The sequence below is a fragment of the Elgaria multicarinata genome, chromosome 3 (assembly GCF_023053635.1).
Source record: "Elgaria multicarinata webbii isolate HBS135686 ecotype San Diego chromosome 3, rElgMul1.1.pri, whole genome shotgun sequence".
NCBI classification, from domain to species: Eukaryota; Metazoa; Chordata; class Lepidosauria; order Squamata; family Anguidae; genus Elgaria; species Elgaria multicarinata.
Window position 1 is genome coordinate 25,583,271 of NC_086173.1, and position 26,332 is coordinate 25,609,602.

At 46.0% G+C, this 26,332-nt stretch overlaps 2 protein-coding genes across 6 annotated transcripts in view; one reads left to right on the forward strand and one right to left on the reverse strand.

Annotated features, from left to right (window-relative positions):
- The first annotated feature begins 5,928 nt into the window (after positions 1-5,928).
- On the forward strand, positions 5,929-17,046 carry TMEM106C (transmembrane protein 106C). 2 transcript variants are annotated; one of them, XM_063119686.1, is made up of 8 exons: positions 5,929-6,002; positions 9,673-9,900; positions 12,030-12,093; positions 12,756-12,915; positions 13,018-13,158; positions 13,281-13,330; positions 14,642-14,695; positions 15,411-17,046. In XM_063119686.1, exons 2-8 carry the CDS (start codon positions 9,714-9,716, stop codon positions 15,574-15,576), a joined length of 822 nt encoding a protein of 273 aa, XP_062975756.1. In that variant the 5' UTR covers positions 5,929-6,002; positions 9,673-9,713; the 3' UTR covers positions 15,577-17,046. The 2 variants fall into 2 exon arrangements, with proteins under 2 accessions (XP_062975756.1, XP_062975757.1); XM_063119687.1 differs by lacking the exon at positions 13,281-13,330.
- A 3,961-nt stretch (positions 17,047-21,007) lies between these two features.
- Positions 21,008-26,332, reverse strand: part of AGAP2 (ArfGAP with GTPase domain, ankyrin repeat and PH domain 2) — a 135,812-nt gene continuing 130,487 nt past the window's right edge. For 2 of the 4 annotated variants that reach the window (XM_063119676.1, XM_063119677.1), the window contains one exon: positions 21,013-21,922. In XM_063119676.1, the coding sequence (XP_062975746.1) occupies positions 21,716-21,922 (207 nt within the window). In that variant the 3' untranslated portion in view covers positions 21,013-21,715. Of the gene's footprint in view, positions 21,923-26,332 lie in introns of all 4 variants that reach the window. The other 2 variants (XM_063119673.1, XM_063119674.1) reach the window with 2 other exon arrangements.

Below are 26,332 nucleotides of genomic sequence, written 5' to 3' on the forward strand. Positions count from 1 at the left end.
ATAACAATAAATAAGACCAAGGAGCAATCCCAAACAACAAACTCTGTACTGCAACCTCATTGTGGTCTCCCTTAGAAAGTGCAGGATGTACTTAGAGATGAGGGTGGAATCTGCAGAGGCAATACTATTGAGGTTTAGAACTTGGCTTTGCACTTCCTTCCTGTACCTCCTATAAAAGGAATGCAAGCGGTTTCTCCAAGCTTACAGAGCCAGATCACCTGGAGAGCAGCACTCATGTCTTTCTCCACCCCCTGCCCTGCCGAGAAGTATGGCACCAATGTGGAAAATAAGTGAACACACTTCCTGGTCTAACCCCTAAGCTGTCTTGTTTTAAACATGATAGCAGTGTAGATATGTTTTTCAGCAAGTGCTCTGCCACTGAGGTAACATTTGAATTGGCCCCTGAGAAGACTACAAAGGCTTGAAGAACAACATAGATTTTCCTCATGGCATCAACGCAGCGTGTATGTAATTTCAAGGTCAAAATCAAGGACTGTTGGGCAGTTAGCAAGGCCCCAGAAGCTAGTAGGGGACCAATGCCAACCAGAGCTGTCTGCGGTTGCTGCTGTTCTTTGCTGTTCTCATTTACTCACTCACTCAGGCAGGCAATGACACCTGCTCACTCGCTTGCCTGTCCTCTGCCTGTAGAACCTATATCGGGGATGCAGAATCAGGTCCAGGGTCCCAATCCGGCCTTCTGGGGTTTCCCAATTGGCCCCTCCCTTCCTTTCCCTTCATGCAGTTTTCCCCCATTCTAAAAGCTTGAAATGCCTCTCCTAGTTATTGGCGGTAAGAACTATGCTGGTATTTTGGCCACACACCCTTCGCCCCGCCCTTGGGGTGAAAGAAGTTCTGCACACCTGATTTAGAGTCTAGGTGGTAGTGATGATTGGACCCACAGAAGGCATCTTGGTCAATGTCTCTTCCCTTGCTTCCCCCCCCCCCCCCATTCAAAACAACACTGAATAAAGTAGTCACACTTGGGACAGCTTTTCAAAAAACACAGGTACCGCCTGAATGTCTGTCTGTCTATCTGTCTCTCTCTCTCTCTCTCATATACACACATATAATCTGTTGCCTTTTCCTAACCAACAATATGATTTGGCAACTAGCCTTCTCTCTTTCTATATCCAATGTTTTCCCCTGGCAGCTCTCTCTGTAATTTTCTATCTTTAGATCTGGATTTCAAGATGAGGTTGTTGGCTTGTTTACCCAACAATATCTCTGGATTCCTGGTGGGAGTAGGTTGAAATTAGGAAAGATAAATTATCTGGCCAAGCCCATCATAAACTGTACGCTGACAGCTAGTCCGTTAGAGAGAAGGATCCCACTACTACCTGGCACAGAGTAAATAACTAGTTTTGACTTGGAATTTCATTTCGACTGTTGCTTTCCAGCAGCTGTGAGAGCGAACAGACAAACTCATTGACCTCAGGGACTCTTCATTAAGTTGAAACGTGAATGATTGCTTATTGCATTCATTCCAAACCTGTGTGCTACAAGAAAGACAGAAATTAAATAATAAATTAAATCATTGAACCACTGTACGGGTGCAGGGGGTTGTAGCACATCCCTAGATCTCTCCTGTCCAAAATTGCTTTCATATTTACTTGAATGGACATTGGCATGGGATGTACATAGAGGAATAGAGTAGCCTCATCCATTAAATAGGAAAGTCCCCTTGTACAGAAGCAGCGCATACACACTGGAACACTCACAAGGGTCTGGATCTGGTGCTTGATTCCAGTGAAAAATATGGCAGCAACAATTCAGATATTATTTTATTTGTAAGAAAAATTGTGCAAACCTGAAACTCAGTTCCTTTGGTGCATGTAAAGAAACTGCCCCTGTTGAAATCTGGTTATTACTAAGCCTCGGTTCTCTTACCTGGGAAAGGGGAATAACTATGACCTTTTTCACAGAATTTTTGCAAGTGCAACAAAGCAAAGGTCACTGAGCCCTTTTTCAATTAAAAGTTGCTAATAAATAACAGTGCAGATGTCCTTTGACACTTCATGCAACCAGAGGATGCTTGTTCTGTTATTTCCCCTTTCTTTGTATCTTTTAAAAATGGGAATGGAAGGAGTGAAACATAAAAGATCATGAAAAAGTTTTGTTGCATTTCATTTCTTACATTTCTATATTGCCCAAAGCTCTCAAGATGGTTTACAAAGACTAAAGTCTTAAAAACCATTTAGATCCAAATATATGTAAACAATTTTTAACAATCTACAATAAGAAATCCCAAGAAGACACGCTAAAAACTCTTATCATATGGGCAAATGCCTGAGAATAGATGATGGTCTTAATCTGATGGCAAAAAGGTGACAATGGACTTGTCTATATGCAGGCAAAGCCCCATGATGGCTGAAAATCTGCGCTGCCTCAGTTGTATCATGCAGACGCAGCTTCGCAGCCACCAAGGGAATTTCCTGAAAAGCTGTGCTTTGAAAAAGTTGGGGACATACCCTGACTCCTTCAGTGGGAACAAGCATAGTATGGCTCTTCCGCTGTCCGACCTCACTCTGGGGCTAATCTGGGGGTGGTCCTGGTGGAAGGCGACTGGCGATTATTCACCTTCCACCTGGAAGAAGGTGGAGGGGCAGCTCCGGGACCTGGATGATTGCCAGAATCCCTGCACTCCCTTCTTGGCATCGGGATGACCTAATGCCACCCCAGTAGGTGGTGTCAACTTGGCGCCATGAAGACAGAACCAATTTTGGTGCCAGGTGGGCCTCAGTAGGGATTTCATTCCATAATTCGGGCAGGGGGGCACCACTGAGAAGGCCTTCTCCTTTGTTGACAACTTCCCTCGGAGAGTAGGGTGACCATATGAAAAGGAGGACAGGGCTCTTGTATCTTTAACAGTTGTATTGAAAAGGAAATTTCAGCAGGTGTCATTTGTATATATGGAGAACCTGGTGAAATTCCCTCTTTCTCACACCAGTTAAAGCTGCAGGTGCCCTGCCTTCTTTTAAATCTGGTCACTCTAGTAGCTCTTGCACCTTTAACTGTTGTGATGAAGAGGGAATTTCCCCAGGTTCTCCATATATACAAATGACACCTGCTGAAATTCTCTTTTCTATGCAACTGTTAAAGATACAGGAGCCCTGTCCTCCTTTTCATATGGTCACCCTATCGGAGAGGTAGTTGGAGAAGGGCTGCCAATGACAACCATATTGTACAAGGAGGTTCATACTGGGTGTGTGTGTGTGTGCGCTCTGTCAGGGAATGCGCTCCTGAGATGTCTAAGGCTTTATAGGTCAAAACTAGCACCTTTTAATTGGACTTGGAAATGTAAAGGCAGTCAGGGCTGGATTGATGGGAGTTATCATTCTTGCCAACCTAGTTCATTTAAAAGAAGACATGAAAAACAGAGCTTTCTCTTATCATCTGGTACCATCTAGTGAACATTTGGGGAAACTGCAATGAACATGGTGAATAATAATGAAGGTGATCCAGCACAGCTCCTCTTATGTTCTTATCTTCAAGACTCGTTGTTTTAACCTATCTGGGTTTGCTGCCATTCCTGGTTCTTCAGTATTTAATTTCTGCAGTTCCAAGCATTCTATTGAATGAGTTGTCAAACATCTCCCTTAGCCCCTACTTACTCTCCCTGAGCGGCTGAAATCCTAAACCCACATATTCCCTTATGTTGGCTTCCTATTAAATCCCATTAAATTTCAGAGTCAATGGGATTTAGGATTATACTGCAGAGGATTGCATTCCTAGGATTGCACTGCCCCTGTACAATTCTATTGGTGCCTGCTCAGATGTAAGCTCCACTGAGTTCAAAGGGTTTGTAGGATTGCCTACATAAGTTTGTGTGGTGAAGTTTGTAGGATTGCCACATAAGATGAGAGAAAGTCAACACATGCAGTAGAAACAAGGTAGTGGTATAGCTAGGGCTAGACCTTGGGTCTTATCATGCAGCACTCACAAGCAGCACTTATGTCATGCTTGTGGGTATCCCACGGGCAGCTGGTTGGCCATGGTGTGAACAGAATGGTGGGCTAGACGGTCTGATCCTGCGTGGTTCGTCTTATGTTCGTATGTCCAGGCCCCCACAGTTCACCCCCACCCCAATGATGGTCCAGGGAGCAGATGACATTAAATGTTTTAATCTTTCATAAACCGCCCAGAGAGCTTCGGCTATGGGGTGCTATAGATATGATGATGATGATGATGATGATGATGATGATAATGCTTTTTAAAAAAAGGAACCCCTAATTGGAAGGTGTAACGCACTGAAACTAACGTATGAGGGCAAACTAACTGAAGAACTAACAGTTATATTGATTAAGCATCAAGTACCAGACCCTAGTGAGGCAGACCGTGAGACAAATCCTGTGGTAAATGTTAGTGGCCCTGCATATATAGAAACCCTGAGAGAACAAAATAGAATTAAAATTTTAGAATTAGAAGACAGAAAACAGAGATAGGAAGGGTCTAGGTTAGTGTAGGATCTATGGGGCTGTTGTTTTGTGGGAGTAGATAGAGGGAGGAGTGATAGTGTGGCCTAGAGGATAGAGTAGGCAGGGTTGAAACTGAAGCATTTTTGAAACCATTTTGAAGCCATTTAAAGGAACTACTGAACCGATTACTCTTTGTGCCTGAGGAAACCATTAAGCTTTTACAACTGCAATACCTTACTACTTGTTAATAAATCTTATTTTGTTCACTCTGGTGTGCTTTGTGAGGTACCTAAGATGGGGTACAGATTAATGGTGGCAGAGGAAGGGAAGGTGAGAGGATAGGGGGCTGGGCTGGACTGCTGTGAGGCCAGACAAGGGCGGCGAGTCGTCAGAGTGCAGCATTCTGAGGAACCACCCGAGTTGGGATCCTTTGATTTACAGGAGAAATAAAGGAGTCTCAAGGGGATGGACCTCACATGCACCATTTCAGATTGTCAGGGAAAGGTCATATTTCTGATCTGTTATGTAAAACAACTCCCTGGCAAGACATGAATGCAGCAGCACCCTCCTGCCCATGTTCCCCAGCAACTGGTGTACGTAGGCATTCTGCTTCTGATAGTGGAGGTAGCATATAGCCGTTAGGAGTAGTAGCCACTGATAGCCTTCTCCAGGAATTTGTCCAATCCCCTTTTAAAGTCATCTAAAATGGTGGCCATCACTGTGTCTTTTGGAAATGAATTCCATTATTTAACTATGCGGTGGATGAAGAAGTACTTCCTTTTACCTGTCCTGAATCTCCCGCCAATTACTAACACATGTTGTGCGGACCTTATACTGTTAGTTTTACCCTACCCTGTGCCTGTTTGCCTTCTCTTCCCCTCCTTATTGTTTTACTATGATTTTATTAGATTGTAAGCCTATGCGGCAGAGTCTTGCTGTTTACTGTTTTACTCTGTACAGCACCATGTACATTGATGGTGCTATATAAATAAATAATAATAATAATTTATTCTGTCGTAAGCCTTTGTAGACTATATCATTACTTTATTTAAAATTGATTCTAGGCCACCTTTAAGGGTGAACCCTTCCAAGGCGTCATACAGATTTTAAAACACACAGAGAAAAGGTATACTAAAAATTCAATAAATGCGTATTAAACAAAAGATCCATACAAGACTCTTGCTTGTTTTTGCTATAATGGACTAAAACCCTTTGGAAAATGGGTGGATTAAGTGATCAGGACCTTAACCGTGTTGTTACTTTACTCCGCGTGGTAAAACACTCGTACCGTATTAACATACGGGACAAGCAACCTGCAGAATTCACGTGACAACAGCTACTACCGCCAGGGCGCAGGAGCTATACCCGCCTCTCCCTGCCGCGCATGCGCACTGGGAAGGACGGCTTCACTTCTTACGTCCCAGCTGGTCCAGCGGGGGCGTGGCCTCCTACGGGCAACGCCCCTTATTGTGACACAACCGGCTGTCGTAGCGACACCGAGCAGCCAAAGAATGCAGAGCTGGCTTTGAGTAAATAGCGCTGCGGCGGGATCAGCTGTTGCTGCAGCTGCAGCTGCAGCTATTGCAGGTGAGAGCGCTTGGTGGGCCCTTTAAAGGAAGAGGAGGAGGAGGCGGATAAAGAAAAAGTTTCAAGCTGCTATTCTGGGTAGAGGGATTGGACGAATCGAGCTCTAAAACGGGCAGGGCAAAGGAGAAAATTAGCCGAGGTTTGAGGGGGAAGCTTGTAAGTTCCTGGGCTGGGGAGGGCAGGAGTTGCAGCCCCCCTCTTTGCTTAGGTTGCAAAGCGCCTTTGATGGATTGCATATCTGTCCCGCCTTTGCTCCAAGGAGCTCAAGGGCAGTGTATGGACCTGTACTTTTATTCTCACAACAACCTTGTGAGGAACCTTTAGCAGAGAGCGAGTGAGTGTGGCTGAGAGATGGTGGATGGTACAAGGTCACCCAATGAACTTCATGTCTGGGTGGAGGATTTGGACTTGGGTCTCTGCTGTCCTAGTCTTACACTCTTTACTATCTTCCTAAATAGTCTTAAGACTTTTAACCCTACCTGCACCAGGGGACCAGCTCCTAATTTATTATGTGTGCCCATCTTTCTGCTCCCCACTTTCTCCCCACTCCCCTCCCATTATTCTAAATTATCCACTCCCCTTCTTTAAACACACAGAAAATGCTGGTTGTGCCCCCTGGGGCAAGTCTCCTAAATTAGGCCTGGGCCCCCCTTTTTGTCTCAGACCCACTAGTCAAAGTATGGAGTTGGTCTGACTATCTAATTCCACTGTGGGAAGATGGTAGAACTCCAAATGTTTTGGACTTTGATTCCCACAAGCCCCAGATCTACTTTCTTCTCAGTCTTGATCTAATTCATTAATTACCAAGCCATGTGCTATGAGGGAATTGCTAGTGTGCCACAAGAAATACATGTAGATATCCCACCTCAGAAGGGACTGCCCGTGAAGTCCTGCATGAATTCGCAGTTCATTTCTGTCAGCTCCTGCTGCTTGGGATGGTGGCAGGAGGGAATTCTGCCATCTCCCTGCCTGAGGTGTGTGGTCTATGTGATCAGATTTTCCATCATCGCTCATGATGCAAAGCTGGCAAGCCTGTAATGGTGTATCCTGCAGAAATGCAAGTGGTGGTCTCCTCTCAGAGGAATATAATAATAATACCTGCCTTCAGAATAAACTTTCCCTCAAGTATAAGTGTTCTTGTTGCCTCCAATTTTAATTTGTGGGGAAAAGGGCACTAAATGATGTCTGAGTTCTAAAAGACCACCTTTGCATGTGATCCTAAGATCATCCGTGGAGGACTGCTGTGTTCCACTATTGTCAGAGGTATAGCAGAGGGTTGTTGTGTTTTCCATTTGTAACACCCGGATTATGGAACTCCATGCAGCAGCTCCCCCAACCTGGTGCCCTCCAGAGGTGATGGCTGGAGGACACCAGGTTGGGGAAGGCTGCCCTACAGCAAGAAGCTAATTTGGCCTCCTTCCGCTACCCTTTTGACACCTTGTAAAGCTTGCATTGTTTTGTCATGGCTTTGGTATGGATTAACTCTCCCCCTCACTTTTGTTCATTCTGCTGATCTGGCTTTTAGGCTGCTGATACGTTGTGGTTTCTGTCTTAGACTTGTTGCTTGTATTCATTTTTTAAACATTTTATTATATTTTAGCAAAAAAAAGTTGTAAAATTTTAAAACATTTACTAATCTAAACAATTGGTGTTTAATTATTAGGTGGCACTGGGAGTTGTTTGGGTGGAGGTGGCCCAGTATTTTTTCCCTTTCATTTATACCCCACCTTTCTACCAAGAAAATGGCACTCAAAGCAGCTTGCAATTATATAAACCATAAACATTTAAAACTGCAAAAGTAATGAAAACAATAATGAAACAAATACATTAAAAATGCAACATTGTTACAGTGCTGAAGCATGGCTGGCTGGTCATGCAGGGTGTTGTAGGATATTCATTATATTGGTGCATTATATTTGTATTGTATTTCATATTTCAACTGTTCTATGGGGTTTTAGTTTTTGAACTGTTTGTAATCCTCTGAGACAATAGTTATTGGGTGGATTAGAAATTGTTTAAAGTTGTATGCAAGAAGCAGGCTTAGCCCCCAGCCCAATGGTGTCCTTGAGGTCACCCCTTTAATTTCCCTCTTGGAAATGAATGACTTACTAGTCACTTCTTGAGAAAATATAAAAAGCTGTACCTGGGAAGGGGGAACTTTCCCCCTTCTATTAGAGAGCCTATATTGGAGCTGTAGAGGACATGCTTTATATGTAAGAGGTCCCAGTTTCAATCCCCTGGGTTCAAGCCTTTTCATACATACAAAGCATCTCCACAGTCTCGCACACTGACATGGAGACAGGCATTTTGCTAGTAAATAATCATGCTTTTGTCTCTGGGTTGGCAGCGGGGCGACAGCTGCTCTGAAAGAAATGGAGAATATCAAAGTCTGTATGGGAGGCTCTTGGGTCAGGCAGATGGGGAAATTGTTCTTTAGCCAAACTACTGTGGGTGGGTGGGTCGGAAAGAGCAAAAGGCTTAAGGAAGAGGGGGACTAGCTTCCAGAGAGGAGCTGGATGTGGCCCAAGCCAGAGGGGGTTGATTTTCCTCAAGGAATGGGAGGAATTGGAGCTGCCCTCAGGCATTTTGCAGCCCAAGGTAAAGAGCAACATGGCACCCTCTCCCTATTCCATATACAAAATCTGATCGGACTCCATGAGTGTGTGTCTAAATGTACACTTAGGCATGTATTGATGGGGGCGGGGGTGGCTGAACACTTAAGATTGCAAGCTGTTATTCTTAAAATTGCTTTTGGCTAAGAGAAGCTTGCATCACAAAGGTACAAACTAGAAGTTTTAACATACTTTACAAGTACTTCTCAGCTTTTCTGTGTGAACAGCGAGACTGTCATTAGGCATTTTCATCTCAGGAGGCAGAGTCAAGGAGGAATTCTAGGGGGCCCAGATGACATTATTTTCCATTTGTAACCTTCTAGTATTTTCCCCTCCCCTCCTTCCTTTTCAGAAAAAAAAATCCATTAAGGAAGGAAAGACAAAATAGGTGCATGCAATGCCTTTTGGTAGTGCTAGGAGCTCTTTGTGTGGAAATACCCAAAGACTTCCCTCATAGAGTGTGGTGTTCTTGACTAGAACATGAAATGGCCAACTTATTTAGGGGTACAACACTGAATCCACAGGCATTTCCTACCTGCTTATCTTGTCCTTAAAAGGGAGTGCACCCCCATCCAGAACAGGCTGAACATTTAACCTGCATCAGAACACTTCAGTTTGCACCTATTCCCCCAATAGGTATTAACGTATAGAAAGAATAGCTTTCTCTACATATTTTGTGTGTTTTCTGTGCTGATTGGGTTAGTGAGAGGGAATGAATGTGCCTAGGTTATGGGTGTACTCTGCAACTTGGTGAGAGATCAGCTAAAATGCAGAATTGGACTCCAGAGTGGTGGCTGAAGAGATCTACTGGTTTTCCCCCTCCCCATGACTAGCAAAGCCAGAATAAATTCTTTAAAATAAAGGGATAATTTGCATAATCTGTACAGGTCACAATGTATTATTATTTGGTGCAGAATTCTAACTTCTTTTTAGTGTGGTGTACATCTTGTCTGGACAGTGTCTCCTTTTGAAATGAACCTATGGCTAATTGCGGGGTGGGTGGGTGGGTGGAGCTTGCTTTTGTATAAAATGTTGCTTTGCTTCACGCTTAATTTCAGGACACGTGGGGTTCTCCTCCCCCACCCTGCTAGCTGTTACAATGGGGTCTTCGCAGTCTGTGGGGATAGGCTCCTCTTTCACCAGGAAGCAGAGGGAGGATGACGATGATGAGGATTTGCTGGACAAGGATCGGGAGGAAGACATTGCCAGGTTCCCGTATGTGGAATTTACTGGGCAAGACAGCATCACCTGCCCCTCTTGCCAAGGCACTGGCTGCATCCCCATGGGTAATTTTATGTCTCTAGTTTGCTTACTTTCGACTTCCAGGGGAGGGTGAGTCTCTTAAAAATACCTGCATTTTCTCTCCAGCATCCTGAAATGCCCTTTACTATTCCCTCAAATCCTTTCTTCAGCATTTTCGTCTTCCCTACCTTCAGGGCCAACCCTACCATGAGGCAGGGTGAGGCAGTCACCTCAGGCGGCAGATGCGTGAAGGCAGTAACAAAGTATTGGCAGAGGGAAGTTGAGCCACATGGCCTGCTCTGCGCCCCCTGAGCTAGCCTTCTGCCCTCAGGTGTGGTAGAGAATGAAGTCAGATTCAGCTGCTTGTCAAGTCAGCTTTTGCATGAAATATCCTGGGCCAGCCCTGGCTGCATTCTGTTGCACACCCCACCTCAGAGGTACACTAATTATATTTTGAGGTAAAGTTCTTCTTGACAGGCTAGTTGGTGTCGTAGAACAGATTTCCCTCCAACCTGTGGTGTGGGTTACTTCTTTGATCTCTCTGCTTTTGAGGGGCCAAATGTTCACAGTTTGCTGTTGTGGTACCCCCTAACCTAGATGTTGGCCTAGTACACTGCTGGATCCAGGTTTTGGAGGGCCCTTGGGAAAGACACCCTCAGTGGGCCTCTCCCTCAGTGAGTCTGCCTTTTCACTAGTTGCTATTTTCCCTCATCCTCTTTCTCATCATTGCCACGGCTTGCTTGTCAGGCAGAGAGCCAGTGAGTCGGCAGGCCGTGGCATCGACTGTTCCTCCTTCTCTACACCATTGTTTTCTGGCACAGAGCAGGAGGCAGGTGAAGAAGCAGGTTGAAGTAGGGTGAAGAGGAGGGGGATCTCCAGGGGGCTGTTGTCAATAGGTCTCTGCTGGGTTGTGGACTCTTGGCAGGTGCCCAACCATGCCTACCCTTGATGCTATTGATGGCTATTGGAGCCTAGAATCCTGCTCCAGCCCACAGCCAATGGCCTCCAGGCTCCTTCCTATCACACAGTCCTGTGACCTGAATGCCAGCGTGCCTCATAACAAGCCTCACTGGTTTTGAGAGTATGCTTCACCCCAAGTGAATCTTCTTCTCCCCATCCCACAGCTGTGTGGTGGTGTTAGTAATTTTAAGAGCTTTATCAATAAAACATGGGTAGGGAACCTCTTTCAACCTGAGAGCTGAATTCAACCTCAGAAAAATTCTCCGGGTGTGTGTGTGTGTGTGTTTGTGCATGCATTCTAGTGATGGGTGTGTCCAAAGGCAAAAGGGGCCAGATCAAAATACCAAACCTACTACCATATTTTAGCTCAATGCTCTTATTGGCAGTAACTAGGAGAGGCATGTTAACATTTCTGAATGGAGGGGGAAATGGCACATAATCTGGGAAAGCACGAAATGACTGGGGGGAAGGCAGTGGGGCCCTCCAGGGAACTTTAGAGAGTTGGATTAGGAACAAGTGGGCTGGATTTGGCCTGGCCCCCACCCATGCAATAAAATATGACGATGACCATGTGGTGACTTGCCTGGAGCCTGGACTTTCTTCAGAGGGGAGGCTTGACAGACTGATCCACTCCTACAGACCTTATGCTGTCCAATGGCCTTTGGTGTGGCAGAACGCCTTCCCCAGCACATCAAACCTTGCCAATTCTGTGGGTCGGCAGGCAGAACTCTAGATCAGTGCCTTGGAGAGCCTGGATCCTAGTCCTTCCTCTTGCCATAACAGTGTTGTTTTGCTCAAGGGAAAGCACCAAATGACTGGGGGTGGGGGAAGGCAGTGGGGCCCTCCAGGGCCTCTTCTGTTTCTATCTTTTTAACCTCAGACTACAAGTTCCCTAAGGGTCTTTGAACTGCTTTGTGCTCCCGCTGCTTGCTGTGCTCCAGTACAGGTCTGTCATATCCCCTCTTTCTTTTTAACAGACAGGAAATGTGTGTGTGTGTGTGTGTGTGTGTGTGTGTGTGTGTGTGTGTGTGTGAGATTATAGAGTTGTTTGCTCCTCAGTCTCATTGATAGTTCACTGCAAATTCAAGCCTGGGTTTTGTTGTACGGAGACTCAGATTTCACAATTCTCCAGCTGTCGGTGTATCTCTGGGCACAAACCTGTGACGTTGTGAGCCCATGGCTCTGGCAATCACTTTTTTCCCCTCTCTTCTAGAACAAGTTAATGAACTGGTGGCTCTGATCCCATACCATGATCAGAGGTTAAAACCTCAAAGGACGTAAGTATAAAAGACGAATCTCGGGCTGCTGTTTTTTTGATAGCGCTACCTTTTTTGTTTTTGTTTTTAAAAGTAATAATCCCTGCATTTATGGAATGTTTACTGAATATGGATTTATTTAATTTGTATTGTACCGACTTTGTATGGTCTTTACCTTGGACACTGACTTGAGAGGGTTCCACCATTAAAGGCAACTTAGAAATAATTTTAAATAAAAATAAATTAAATGAAAGAGTTAAGATTGTCAACTGTTACTCTTCAAACAATTCCCAGCTAAGCTGGGCTTTGCATTACAAAGGTAAAATCTATAAGTTTTAATATAGTTTTTACCAGTGAGATTGGGTGTTAAAGGGCGAGAGAGAAAACTGCTTGAGGATTTACACTGTACATGTAAAACCCTGATTACTGGTTCAGATTGTAGTGCAGGGCTCTACAAGATCTCTGCCTTGTTAGTTTCAGCTTGCCACATTGTCACAGAGGGAGCAAAAACACTTGTGTGTTTTCAAGCGGTGAGGGGGTTGTATTGGCTTCCTGTGTCAGTCCCATGCCTTCTAGTTCATTTGCAGAATGGAGGCCATTTGGTGTCTATCAGGGGTGAATCTGTTAGCAGGAGCTGACCAGAGAAGGGAAACAAGCTAACCTATTGATTTTGTCCTCTGCAGGAAACTCTATGTCTTGGTGTCGGTGCTGCTCTGCCTTCTGGTGTCGGGGTTGGTGGTCTTCTTTCTCTTTCCACATTCAGTCCTTGTGGATGACAATGGCATCAAAGTGGTCACAGTCTGGTTTGACAAAAAGAACTCCCTTGTCACCCTTGCCATCACGGTAACGTACAAGTGTATATAACTTAATACAGCTGGAATTCCCAGGTTGATTATGAAAATCTCCCTACTTTGAGCAGTTTTCTTTCCTCTCTTCTCCTTTTAGGCCACTCTCCGGATCAGAAACTCCAATTTCTACTCGGTAGCAGTAACCAGCTTGGCCAGTCAGGTGCAGTATATGAATACTGTGGTTGGGACACAACAGATTAACAACGTCACCCGCATCCAGCCACTGAGTGACCAGCAGGTATGGCAAACTTCTTACTCATATGAAGCTGGGATCTTGTGTGGAGCAGTGGAAGGAGGATAATATCATTCTTGAACTAATGTTGCTTAGTGAATGATTGCTTATGCCTTTTGTTTTCCTAGGTGAATTTCACAGTGAAGGCTGAAATGGGCGGGCCCTTTTCTTATGTATAGTAAGGACTTGCTTATAATTGCCTTTGTTTGTTTGTTTATTTATTTATTTATTTACAATATTTATATACTTCTCCCCATTCAAAATTTTGGAGCGGTGTGCAAGATAAAATAAAATAAAGAGTACAAAACACCTTAAAATAGATTTTTTTAAAAAAGAAGCAAAATGAAAAGTGAACTGTGAACCGTGGCTGGTCATTAAGGAAAGGCTTCCTGGAACAATGATGTTTTCAGGAGGTGCTGAAAGGAATACAAAGTTGGCGCCTGCCTGACCTCCAGAAGCAGGGAATTCAGTAGGAGGGGGGCTACCACGCTGAAGGCTCTTCCTCTGGTGGATTCCAATCGGTGGATGGGTCTATGTGGAACTACCAGGAGCATGCTTGAACCATTGTTAAGTGCTGCAGCTTTTAACCCGGGGTAGGTGCCATCTCTCTCCTCACTAGAAAGTTCAGCTTCTTCAAGGACGGTTGTGTGGTAACTTTTGAAGTGCGGGTGTTCATCATGAACACAGTCCCCACGGCTACGCCCCCAGGGAGAGTCTGAAAATTCCAGCAGTGGTGTTGATCCATATCAACAAACCATTTTTCATCTCCTTTAAGAGTTGGTGCTTTGTGAAGCTGAGCAGGGGTGGGCAACTTGTGGCCCTCCAGATGTTTTGGCCTACAACTTCCATGATCCCTCACCATTGACTGCACTGGTTAAGGCTGATGGAAGTTGTAGGCCAAAACATCTGGAGGGCCACAAGTTGCCCATGCCTGAGTTAATGGGTCTTAATTCCCTATTCTTTGGGCGGGTGTATTTTATTATTTTTTAACAAATAAAACATGAACAAACAATAAGACAACTTGGGAACACATTGACTACCACCTGTCATCAATATTGTATAGTACAGTACAGAGATTGCCTCATTATTTAATTCCTTATTCAAGACAAAGCCACCCAGAAATACTTGCAAATTCCTTGCAACAAAGAATAATATTTCCCCCCCAGGAAAATTCATTCCCCCCCCCGATATTATGCAGATGACAGCTACGCTCAGAGTGAACAGAGAAGTCTGAAGGGGGTGGCAGATGATGTCAGTGTCCCTGCTAATCAAAAAGTACCAGGGCTGCATCCCTGTGAGCCCTGTCCCTGCTGAGGCCTGTGAGCCCTGTTGTGAATAAATCCAGCTGTAAATGTGTTCAACTGGAGTGACGAAGCGAATAATGGACTCATAAATGTAGTGACAAGATTCCTTTAACAGGTTGTTGTTTTTTCTTTTAATTGTTTTAAAGTATCTTAACAATCTATTTTTCTCTCTTGGTTTCTTCTAGTTTCTTTTGCACATTACCCAAGATCAGAGTGCACAATATTGTGATTTTCATGAGGTATGTATCTCTATGTTCTGCTATGCATCATGGACTAGAAATAGGTTTGAGAACAATCCGCAAATCATGTTCTCTTCTGGTATGAATCACTAGCTAGACATTGTCCCAAAGTCTAGTATTTTTAGTGGGGGGTAGGTTGGTAAGCCTGTTGGAAGGAGCTGGAAGTCAAGGGATAACCTTGGGTCCTAGTATTTTGAGAGTGGCTTGCTCCCTGTGCAAAATGTGTCACTTGCACCACTTTCACTTGTTTGAAGTCCAGGTCTTCCCTTAGTAGGCCCTGTAAGCATCCGTTGACCTCAGACAGCAGCCTGACCTTGATTGCTATCAACACCCACTGCACACCAGTATGCCTGTAAGGCCATGAATGTGTCTTCTCCTCAGCTGCCTTCTGGGTGTCTTGCGTTAAGGGGGAAGACATGGGATGCAGGCAGTTGCTCCTTGTCCTTTGTCCAGTTTCTTAAATTGCAAAGCTTTCATTAGAATGCCGGACAGTACACATATCCTCTGTTGTGGACAAAGAGCTGCTAGATGGCTTAACTGGAGCATATCTCTGATGTGGAACCTCTGCACGTTTAACACATACATGCCCTGCCCCATCAGCTGGTACTTTTGTAGTCCAGGCGTACCTTTCACTCTGGAACAGGATTTCCTTTAATAAAAAGGAGAAGAGTTTTGTCTCTTTCTCGGAATACTTCTCTTTGCTCCTGTCCCTCAGGACTTCGGTGAAGATCTCCTACATTGGCCACATAACCCAGAGTTCTTTGGAGACCCATCATTATGTCGATTGTGGCGCAAATTTCACAGCTGCTCACGCTGCTCCTTGGCCGCCAGCTCTGGAAGGTGTAGCTGAAGGGAAGAACCGCTTGAGCCAGCTCCTGTAATTCAGCGATGGCAAGATGGCTTCTGCTTCTGTGTAACCTTAGGACGGCTTACATGGGACTCTTTTTCCATTTTGGAGTGGGAGAAAAGAGAGATTGCTGCAGCCCTTGGCGAAATGGAAGATATGACTGTCTACAGTGTTCCATGGACAGCTGGACTATGCCATGGTGCTGTTCTGAAGAGAATCTGCTTAGCACATACATCCCATGCCTCAGAACACCAAGTTCTAACTTGGTTACAGATAGTTTATTTTTAGGTTTCCTGAAAATTTAGGAAAATTTGGGAAGAACACGTTTCTGTAGGTGTTTCATCCCTTGTTCTGCTGGACTATGAAGAATGAAATAATTCCCAGGATGATGCTTATAACTCGATTATTACCGAAGGGGCAGCTATTATCATAATGTGGAAGGGGAGGTGATCTTGATCTTGCTTCTCATATACTGGTTTTATAACTCTTGACTTGCTTATTGTTGAAGACAAATGACCTGAGAATACCTATGACAGCTTTTGCCAATCCAGGGCTCTTCAAATGTGTTGGACTACAATCTCCATCATCCCCAACCAACATGGCTGATAACCATGGTGGTTGTGGAAGATTGGAAGTGTAGTTTAACACATTTGGAGTGCACAGGCTGGAGAAGGCTGCTCTATGAGCCCCACTGAAACAAATGAATGCTGAAATAGTGTACAGCCCTGTTGGGGATGGCAGTTCCTAAAATTTCAGGGTTTTTTTCATAGATATAGAATGCTTTAACTACTTTTGACTGTATCAATGGTCTCTTAAGTATACTGTTCGAAAGAGCACACTATTGACTTCGGAGTTCTCATGTTTTCTGCATCTGCTTTCTCTTTTTGCTTTTAAAAGGCGCGTCATAGAAGGGCTGTAGATCTTCTCATGTCTGCATCAACAACACCCATAAGCAGTGGGCATTTCTAATCTTTTTATCTCCTGATTCTCCAAGCTTGGAGACTTTGTGCTGATTTAACTGCCCTTGCTGTTAGAGTAGGGGAGTTTGATTTCCCCCACACCCCCACCGTAGTACTTTTCCAGTAAAGAGAAGTATTTATCTTTTTCTGAGTGTCACTAGCTAAATGCCTTCCCTTCTTATAAGAATCGACGGGATAACTTCATGGACAAATTAAGAAAGTAAAATTAGAATGGGAGCGAGATTCCTACAGATAAATCTACAATAGATAATTACTAATCCTCTTTATTTTCAGATATCAGCTACACTACAGCAGTTCATCTTTCTTTTTAAAACTCTTAAGTGTTCTAGCCAATCTGCTGCAGTATTTTTGTCTGAAGAGGAAATAGAAACCTATTTCAACTTGAAGTGGATTTTAATTCTATTTTTGGATATTTAAAAGACAGGGTGGGTTAATGTTTGTTTAAAAATGATTATAGTATTTGGCAGACTCGGTGGAGTTGAAAATTCCAGAAGTTAATAAAACTTTAAGTCTGTCTTTCTGAAGGGTGTGTATTGTTTCTTTGACGTCTAATAAAATCTGGTTTTCTTTAGGATACTTGATGGAATTACAGGTTTGGGTTCAGGCCTTGCACTAAACGGCTGCTGTGAATAAACCCAGCTGTAAGTGTGGTCTGCTTGGAGGGAGAAGCGAATGATTGATTCATAAATATAGCGACTTCATAGTGGCATGTTTGGCCAAAGATATCTTAATAGGTTTCCTTGTTTTAGCCATTTCCCCCCCTTTACCCCTATGCTAGCAGGTTACTGATACCCATAAACCAGGCTTGTTTTTAAGAACAAAGTGCTGTTATGCAGCTTACCCCTAACGGACATCTCCCTCCTCGCACAAACCAGACTATGTGGCAGAAGAACAGGCATTACAGACAGATGTTGTAGAAGTAGGCACTACTTACGTTGCCTAGCTGAGCCTTAAACATTTATTATGGTTAGCAGCAGAGAGGGGCAGTATAAGAGAGAGAAGCTGGCTGCGTTTGGACAGCATGATAGTCAGTGGTGGGGTAATAATCAACTTGACGGTTGTTTATCTAGGAGATGCTCCCCACATGATATAACTGTGGTGTGGGTTAGAATCAGCATTGACACATGCTGAGTTGACTCACTCATTCCCTGCGCTCCCCCCCCACCAGTCTTCCTGCTAGTATCCCATCACCCATTGCTGCTGAAAAAAATTCCTGCCAGCTGGATTAGAGTGGTAGCTGCCACTTTGACTGCTCTTGCCAATGGTGGCTGACAAAATAACCAACAGCGCCCACCACACAACATGATAACCAATGGTAGTTCAAATAGCCAACTCTGCACAGTGTTGGTGCTTTGTGTGAGTTATTTTGGCCAATTATCCAACTGTTGGTTAGAAGAATCCCGCCACATGATAACCCACAGTGGGTTAAATAACCAACCTTCAACTATTTAAATCACCGTTGGTTATCGTGTTGTCTGAACCCAGTCATAATCCAGATTGGAATCTAAGAGACCAGAAGGAAGGGAGCTGGAAGCAGACTGAACAGGTAGGCATGATCTCAGTATCAATTTCTGTGCTACAAGTTGCTGCTGAGTTAACTTTTTTCTCTGTGTCTGTGCAGATTCTCTCATTCCACAACACACACAGCTTTGCAGGCATGCTCTTAGCATTTCCTTTTGCAATGGGTTGCTGCTGGCTTCCAAAGACTATTTTTCTGTATTGCTCAGAGGATAAAATATGTGGATCCCCTGCTACTCACTATTTTGCATTCATGATTCTAAAGTCACTTGACTGTTTTCCTTCTCTGGGCAATGGGGCTGCAAGTTTGTTGTTGCTGGACAAGGAGAATGTGGATCGGTGTGGATTCTCTTGCTCCTCACCACTCTGCACTGATTAACTTAGCTCATGTGCCTCAGTTTCCCTTTTTTGCTGTATGGATCGCTGAGGTTTCAAATGACAACTCTTATCTCTGACCCCTTGCCTGTGCCCCACCAGTCCCAGTAACTGCCACTGTACAAGAGGAGATACGTCTTCTATGATGGTGCCTAGTGTCAGAGCAGGCTGCCTGAAAGTTGCAACTGTCAGCAGAAAGCTCTTTTTTTAGTCGGGATACCAGCCTCCCCCAACCTATAGCCCTCCAGTTGACTCTTGAGGCCAAAGTGAAGTTAAAATGTAGCAGTGCATCTGGATCTCCATAAATAAGTCTCTAGTATTTACACAACTTTTTATGACCTCTGTCCCTGGCTGTAAACCTGCTCCCAACCCTTTCTTCACCCAGATAAAATTAGCAAGGTGGCTTAAAAGTTATCTTCCCCAAGCCCCCTCCTCTCTATCTGAATTTGTCATGAATGGATGGGGAAATTTAATAGATTTATTCCCTCCCACCCACCAGCAACCCAGCTCTGGACAACAGTCAAAAGGAGGAATAACCAGTCATTGTTATTACATCTTCTTACATTGTCACATACTTACAAGTTACAATCCAAGAGATTACAACAGCTGCACAGGGCCAATAGTATCAGCTCTGGCATCTCCGCATCCCCACCCCACTTCCCCCCACCTCACCTTCCCCACCCCGATGGGATACCGCTCCGTGATAACCCATCCCCACATCCGGGTCTTGCACAAAAGGTTCTCCCAGAACCTGGTGCTGAACTGCCAGTCCAAACAGCATAAATTACATTCAGTCTTCAAGAGCCAATGTGCCTCCCCTCCCCCCCACCAACTTTCCCCCTTGTGACCACAGGCTCTAGTCCTCAAGGCAGGGCGAGAAGGGAGCTCTGAAGCCAAGGTGCGGCATGGCCTCCCCTCTTGACCACCTGCTGCGCTAAGTCCCGTTTTGCTCACTCCACCCTGGAGGAGGCCACAGGGCCAGCCCCTCCAATTCCACCTAGTGGCTGTGGGGTGCAAGTCTCGTGCAACACGATCGCCGATACATTCATGAGCTTGTTCAGATTCAAAAGGGCAAGGAAGGCCAGAAGCCTCTAAGGGTGATGGGGCCTGGATGAGCTTGTGCCCCCTGGCTGCAGGCTGCGCTCTAGTCGTGGGTGCAAACCAGAGCCCTGAGGAATAAAGGCAGGCTGGATTTGAGCTGAGCCCAGCAGGCCAGAGCCAGACACAATAGTGACTGCTCCTGTCCCACCCAGATCTGCCCACATGAGGGAGGGGAAGATAACTAATTGCATTACCCTGATCACAGATTTGAAATAAAGCCTGAGACCACATCACTCATCACAACCACACAGATGCCTCTGCCATAGCAACGGGCATGAGGCCTGTAAACACTTGCACCAGGAGAGCTGCCCAACCAGAAAGAGAGAGAAGGATTTTATCCTTCCAGTTCTCAAAATTAAGCAATAAATTAAAACAGAAGTAGTAGTCAGAAAAGAAGGGAAATTCTTATTGGGGGTGGGGAATGTGTGAAAAGGGGTTTTTTTTTTTTACACAAACAATCCTTCATTCTTTAAAAAAAAGACTCCTGTTTTAAAGGCTGAAGCCTGTGTTGCTTAAAAGAATGCTCCCTCAGCTGTGCTATTAACTTCAGCTGGGTGCTTGGCATCCAAATGAGGCAGTGCCCTGTTGAAGCCCTCCAAGAGGCCCAGGGTCTGCCTCACCATATTTGCATGTCCCCTTCCTGGCCTGAGAGCCAGCTGCTTTTTCCTTTAGCTGCCCCTTTGAACTACTTTCAAGGGTGAAAGATTTCCGAGAATAAGGAGAAGCAGGTAGAGGAACCCTTGGGCCATCAAAGGATATATATGCGCTTCAGTGCAAGGAAAAGGCCCTGGAGCCTGAGGAGAGTTAGCAGAAGGAATGTGTTTCAGTGCAGGTGTGTGTGGTGTCACCAGGTGATGACGGGGTGATCCTAAGTCTGTCTGCATGGAGAGGCAAGGCAATCGGTTTCACTCCAATGCAGCAGAGGAACACCTGGTGACTGGTCTGGGACTACGACACACACAGCTCCCGTTGTCCTGGGCAGTCTAGGAACAGCTTATGCCGGTGGCTTGTGCTAGAGTCTCACAAACTTTCAGTCAAATAAAAATGCTTCAAAAAAACCCACCGAAAACAAAAACAGGCATTAGAAGCATTGACCTCTTAATCAGGATACCTTCCCTTTGGGATTTAAAAAAAAATGCTCTAGGAGCAAAGAGGGAGTCTCTTTCATGTTCCTAGAAGAACAGGAGTCTCTTTTCAATACTGGGACACTCCTGGCCTCCCCCACATACCCTTCCCCAAAACTCTGCTGCTAATCCTCCTCCAGAGCCTGAGAGGCCAGTATGTCTTATCTTCCCCACATTACAGAAGAGAAAGCTCAACTGCATCCAAGAGAGAGGAAGGACAGCCTGAATACAGGAGGCTCAACTCTCCCTGAACTAGCTGTATACTCCATGCCCCTCTAGGGTTGTGGGGACAGACTAGAGCAGGACCCTTCCCTCCCACCCCTGTCTCTGTGTGTCCGTAGCCCCTCGAGTGCCCCCAGAAGCCCTGTGCCCTGAACCCAGAAAGTGACACAAGGGGAAGGGGTTCGCTTAAGCCAAGTAATTGGCTTGAGGGCTTCCTCTCCAATTGTATGTGCCCTCAGTGCTGCCTTCCACACTCACCTCCCCTTACCCCTCCTCCAATTGTTATACTTTTTGGGCCCACTTAGAGTTGGTTAGTTGAGGCTCAGCCACTGACCACTCCAATAACACTGATTTACATTCCACCTTCAAAGCTTGTTACAAACACAGAAAGAAAAAGGGGGAAAACCCCACATAACCACTTGCCTCCCTCATTTCCAAAAGTCCCCATTCACTGGGAAGACAACAAAACCGTCCTGGGCCCTGCTCCTTTACTCCAAGTGCTGGGACGCGTTGCTTTCTGTTCCCTGCAGGCATGTTCAACGGCCTGCCTGGAGTGTGATGGCTGTTGCCCTGGAGACCAGCAGAGCAGCTCAAGGCCTGGCAGTAGGGAGAGCTGTGAGCCACTGAGGCAGTCCTGGTGGTGGCGGCGGCAGCCTGTGCCAAGCAGAGCCACAGAAGTGGGGCTCTGGGTGGCAGCCACCACACCCTGTGCGTGACAGGAAGTCATGATCCAAGCTCCTTGGCATATAGTCCAGATGCCAGAGGGGAATGGGGTCTCCCGAAGAAGAGGAGGCATCAGTCACTGCACCTCTGTCGGCACCACTGGGATGGGGAAGAGGCTCCCCCTGGCATGCTACACCAGGGCAGTTCGGGCCTCGGTCCTTCCCATGCTGGCGCTGCTGCTTTTCCGGCGTAGGCCAGGGGTGGCGATAGTGCTGTAGCCTTCATTTGGGCAACCGTGTTGCAAGAGGATGTCGATGCACTCCTGGCTCCCTGACCGGCGGGCATAGAAGAGCGCTGTGTGCCCTACGGCATCGCGAGCCTTCACGTCAGCACTGTACTGTAGGGGGAAGAAGCATTGAGAAGTATTAGGATCCCCAAGAGAGACCTCCACTGCTACAGACACTCATAGCACAATATTCTGCATCCTCAGCTCCCCTTCACTGCTCCTCTCAAGCTAGGGGAGATGTGTGTGTGGGGGGGGCCTTCCCTCCTCTTCAATCCTTGCTAGGCTTTTCTCAGCACAGTTTATATTTTCCCCAAATCTGTAATGGCTGGCTAGGACACCTAAGCTTACTGCTGTGACAGCAACCTGTCACTCCCATCCTCTACAGCCTAAGCGCTTGCTGTATCTTGCTCCAGGTCATCCCAGGGCAGGGGTGGCCAGCAGGTGGCCCTCCAGAGATTTTGGCTTACAACAGCCCTAGCCAGCATAGCCAATAGTGGGGGATCATGGGGTTCAAAACATCTGGATAGCCACATGTTGCCCACCCTTGTCCTTGCGGCACAAGCAGCAGGCTTCCAAAAGTGGCTGAGAAGCAGAAGGGAAATTCTCCCCACAAAACGTCATTATGCCCTTGAATAAACTCTGCCTGTTTCCCCCAGTCTCTATGCAGCAAACACTTCTGGTCGCATCCCAGCAGCAATCGGACCACTTAACTCCACAGCTACACGGTGCCAGTTTCTTGTTCTAATGCCACGAGCCACTAGGCCAGGGGTAGCCCACCAGCCTTTTTATGTGGCCGGCAGACTTGCACAAGAGCACACCCACACTAGCATTTTCCATACTACTACTTTGGTTTTGAACACTCAAACTGAAGCATGAAAAGGTAATGCACTATTAAGCAAGAATGCTTTGGCCCAAACCTGCTGCTGATAGTACAAATTGACACTGGGAGCATAACCAGTCGCGGGGGATCGTGTTTCCCTTCTGTTGCTCTGGCCTCCTGCTGCTGTCCCACAATAGTGACGGTTTCTTTACACGGGGAAAGAAAGAGGAAGCAGCGACAACCAGATGGCCCATACAGTGGCAGTTTTTATTGCGCTGCTTTTCCTGCACACAGCAGGAATGGCAGCAAGTTCCACTTTGAAAAAATAAGTCGGATTTACCGGGGTCTCTTTTGTCGCAGAAAAAAGGCCAGAAGGGGCAGGAGGAGTGTGGGAGATGGAGGGTGTCATAAAAAGGACACGCGAAAAAACATGAGTGGGCAGTAACGAGTGTGATAAAACGCTCGTCTGATGACGCTCTGGGATTAGGAAAATGCAGGTTGCTTACCTGTAACTGTAGTTCTTCGAGTGGTCATCTATGCATTCACACATATGGGCTTTGCGCCTGCGCAGAGACCAGACCGGAACCTTCTATAGCTGAGTGGAACGTTTTTGGCGGGAACCCCTCCCCCACGCTACCGCGCATGTCCATGGGGTTCCCGCCCTTACCTCAGTTTACAGGAGTCTGACATTGTGCCCCCATAAACATGAGTGTAAATAAAATACAAGTACATTCCATATATAACTGTGTCATTTATAAATCTCACACCACCAAGTAGGGATGGTGGGTGGGTTGTGTGAATGCATAGATGACCACTCGAAGAACTACAGTTACAGGTAAGCAACCTGCATTTCTTCTTCGTGGTCTCTATGCATCACACATATGGGCGAGTAGCAAGCTGACATATATTTAGAGGTGGGTTGGTGCATCATCTGAAGATCTCCGAGAGCACTGTCCTTCAAATGAGCAGTCCTGCCTCGCACGGGTGCCCAAACTGTAGTGCCTAAGAAACGTGGATGGAGTGGACCACGTTGCAGCTCTACAGACTTCTGTCAAAGGAACACCTCTGCCGAAAACCACAGATGTTGTGACGGCTCTGGTAGAATGAGCTGTCACAGGTTTCACCAGTTCTAGTTTAGAGATAGAGTAGGCAAGTTCAATTGTCTCTACAATTCAGCGTGACAAACGCCGGCATGAAACAGGGAGTCCCTTATAAGGCTCCCCATAACAAATAAACAATTGCTTTGTTTTTCTAAAATTCCCTGTCCTAGCCTTGTAAAAGGCAAGAGTTCTCCTTACATCAAGTGTATGTAAAGCAGACTCTACAGGTGATGTAGGATTCGGAAAGAAAACTGGTAGAGTGATATATTGGGACAGATGAAAGGTTGACACTACCTTAGGCAAGAAGGCAGGGTCTGTGCGTAACACAACCTTATCTTTGTGAAAGATAGTGTAAGGAGCAACTATCTTGAGAGCTCTAAGCTCACTTGCACGTCTAGCAGAAGTGATGGCTACTAAAAGACAGTATTGAATGTTAGAAGCCTAAGGTCAGATAAGGCCATGGGCTCGAAGGGCTTCTTTGTCAATGCCTGTAACACCACAGATAGGCTCCATGGTGGAACGATACTCTTTACTGTCGGTATCATATTTTTAAGCCCTTTTAAAAATTTCCTCGATGTTGGATGCACAAAAGGTGTAAAACCAATCATGCCTCGATGAAAAGACGTAATAGCTGCTAAGTGAACTCTGATGGAAGTGAGTTCGAGTCCCTGCTGATAAAGTGTCAGTAGGTATTTGAGGATTAACGCTAAAGGGCAAGATTCAGGTGCTTGATCGTTTTCCAAGGCAAAAGTTTGAAATCTTTGCCACTTTGCCACATAAGATTTTCTTGTTAAAGGCTTTAGTGATGCCAAAAATATATGGTCTACAGTTAAATCTTTGATACGAGAGGAGGAGTGGATGATATCCTCCATGCCGTCATCTTGAGGGTCGACGGGTTTGCGTGTCGAACCCTGCCCTGGTGTCGAGACAACAGTGTCGGTATCGGCGGGAGTCTGATGTAATTCCCGTCCGACAGTCGAAGGGCGTGGAGAACCACGTCTGTCGAGGCCACCACGGTGTGATAAGGATGCAGTCCGACCTGTCCGACTGGATTTTGGCCAGCACCTTCGTCAACAGTGGAAACAGAGGAAAGATGTAAAGAAGATTTCCTTTCCAGGTTCTGGTGAAAGCATCTCCTAGCGAGTGCTTTCCTCTTCCTGCTCTGCTGCAGAACCTGGAACAAGCTGCGTTTTCTTCGGTAGCGAAGACATCGACAGCAGGGAGGCTCCAGTACCGAAAGAGAACGTCTCTTAGTTCGGTATCGAGCTCCCATTCGTGGTCGACATGGAAAGACCTGCTGAGGGCGTCCGCGATGATGTTTTCATTGCCCGCTACATGGGTCGCCGTCAGGTGAGTATTTCTCTTTATGCACCAGTTCCAAATCCTGAGTGCCGATCGATTCAGAGAATGAGACCTTGTCCCACCTTGTCTGTTGATGTACGCCACTACTGTGGTGTTGTCTGTTGCGATCAGGATGATTCAGCCCTCGATCAATTGTGAAAAAGTTCTTATTGCATTCTCCACCGCTAGCAGTTCTAGGTGGTAGATATGATGTTCCCTCTGGGAAGGAGGCCAACGGCCCTGAGTTGTGAGGGAGTCGCAGTGTGCTCCCCATCCGATCAACGATGCATCCGTCGTGATCGTTACCGAAGGAGTGTTTCGAAGATCGAAAGTTCTTAAAACCCAGGCTTGCAATATTCTCATTCTGAGTCTTGCAAACCTGATGACTGCATCAAGCCTAATAGTCTCTGAATTGTCCATGCCGAAACTTTTCGGCGGCTCTCGGTATCGATGGCTAACTGCTGTAAGGTGTTTGCTCTGGTCGACGGTAAGTATGCTCTCCCATCTCGAGACGACAGAGTTACCCCTATAAAGTCGAGCTTCTGATGTGGGGTCAAGATGGATTTCTCCTCGTTGACCCACAAACCCAACAAGTCCAACAGGTTGAGGGTGGTTGAAATGTCCTTCTGGAGCGTGCAACTGCTGTCCGCTACCAGAAGCCAATCGTCCAAGTGTAGGAGCTGCAGAATAAAAGTAACCGTTGTCATACGGAACTTCCTTGGAATGATGAATTTGTTTAACTGCTTTAAGTCCATGATCGGCCGAAGACCTCATATTTCTTCGGGACCGTGAAGTAGCGCGAGAAAAAACCCTGGTTGAGTTCCTCTGCGGGTACGGGAGAGATGGCTCTCTTCGATAGCAGAGGTCTGTACCTCCGGAAGCAGAGGAAGGGATGGCGCCGTTACTTTCACCCCCGAAGAAGGAGGAAGGACATCGAGCTCGATGGCATACCCCGAGTTGATGATAGTGAGCACGCAGGAGTCTGATGTCATTGACTCCCATTGATGGTAATGGGGTGCTAGGCGGTTCGCAAAGGGAGGTGGACGTGGGACAAAGAAGTCAAAGTCGCTGCTTCTTGGTGAAGTCAGGCTGACGCTTGTCTTGTTGAAATGTAGACTGATATGGCCGCTTACTCTGGAGTTGTTGTTTTTGCTGCCTCTGTTGGCTTTGATAGTAGGGCCGCTGCTGTTGTTGTTAAGCAGGCGGTCTTGTTCACCGTCTCAGCTTGTATTGGGCAGGCTGAGCAGAAAAACTTATTTT

Coding starts and splice junctions, on each gene's coding strand:
- TMEM106C (XM_063119686.1), top strand. CDS start 9,714: ATGGGGTCTTCGCAGTCTGTGGGGATAGGCTCCTCTTTCACCAGGAAG. Junction 12,094..12,755: donor AGGTTAAAACCTCAAAGGAC/GTAAGTATAAAA, acceptor TGTCCTCTGCAG/GAAACTCTATGTCTTGGTGT. Junction 14,696..15,410: donor AATATTGTGATTTTCATGAG/GTATGTATCTCT, acceptor CCTGTCCCTCAG/GACTTCGGTGAAGATCTCCT.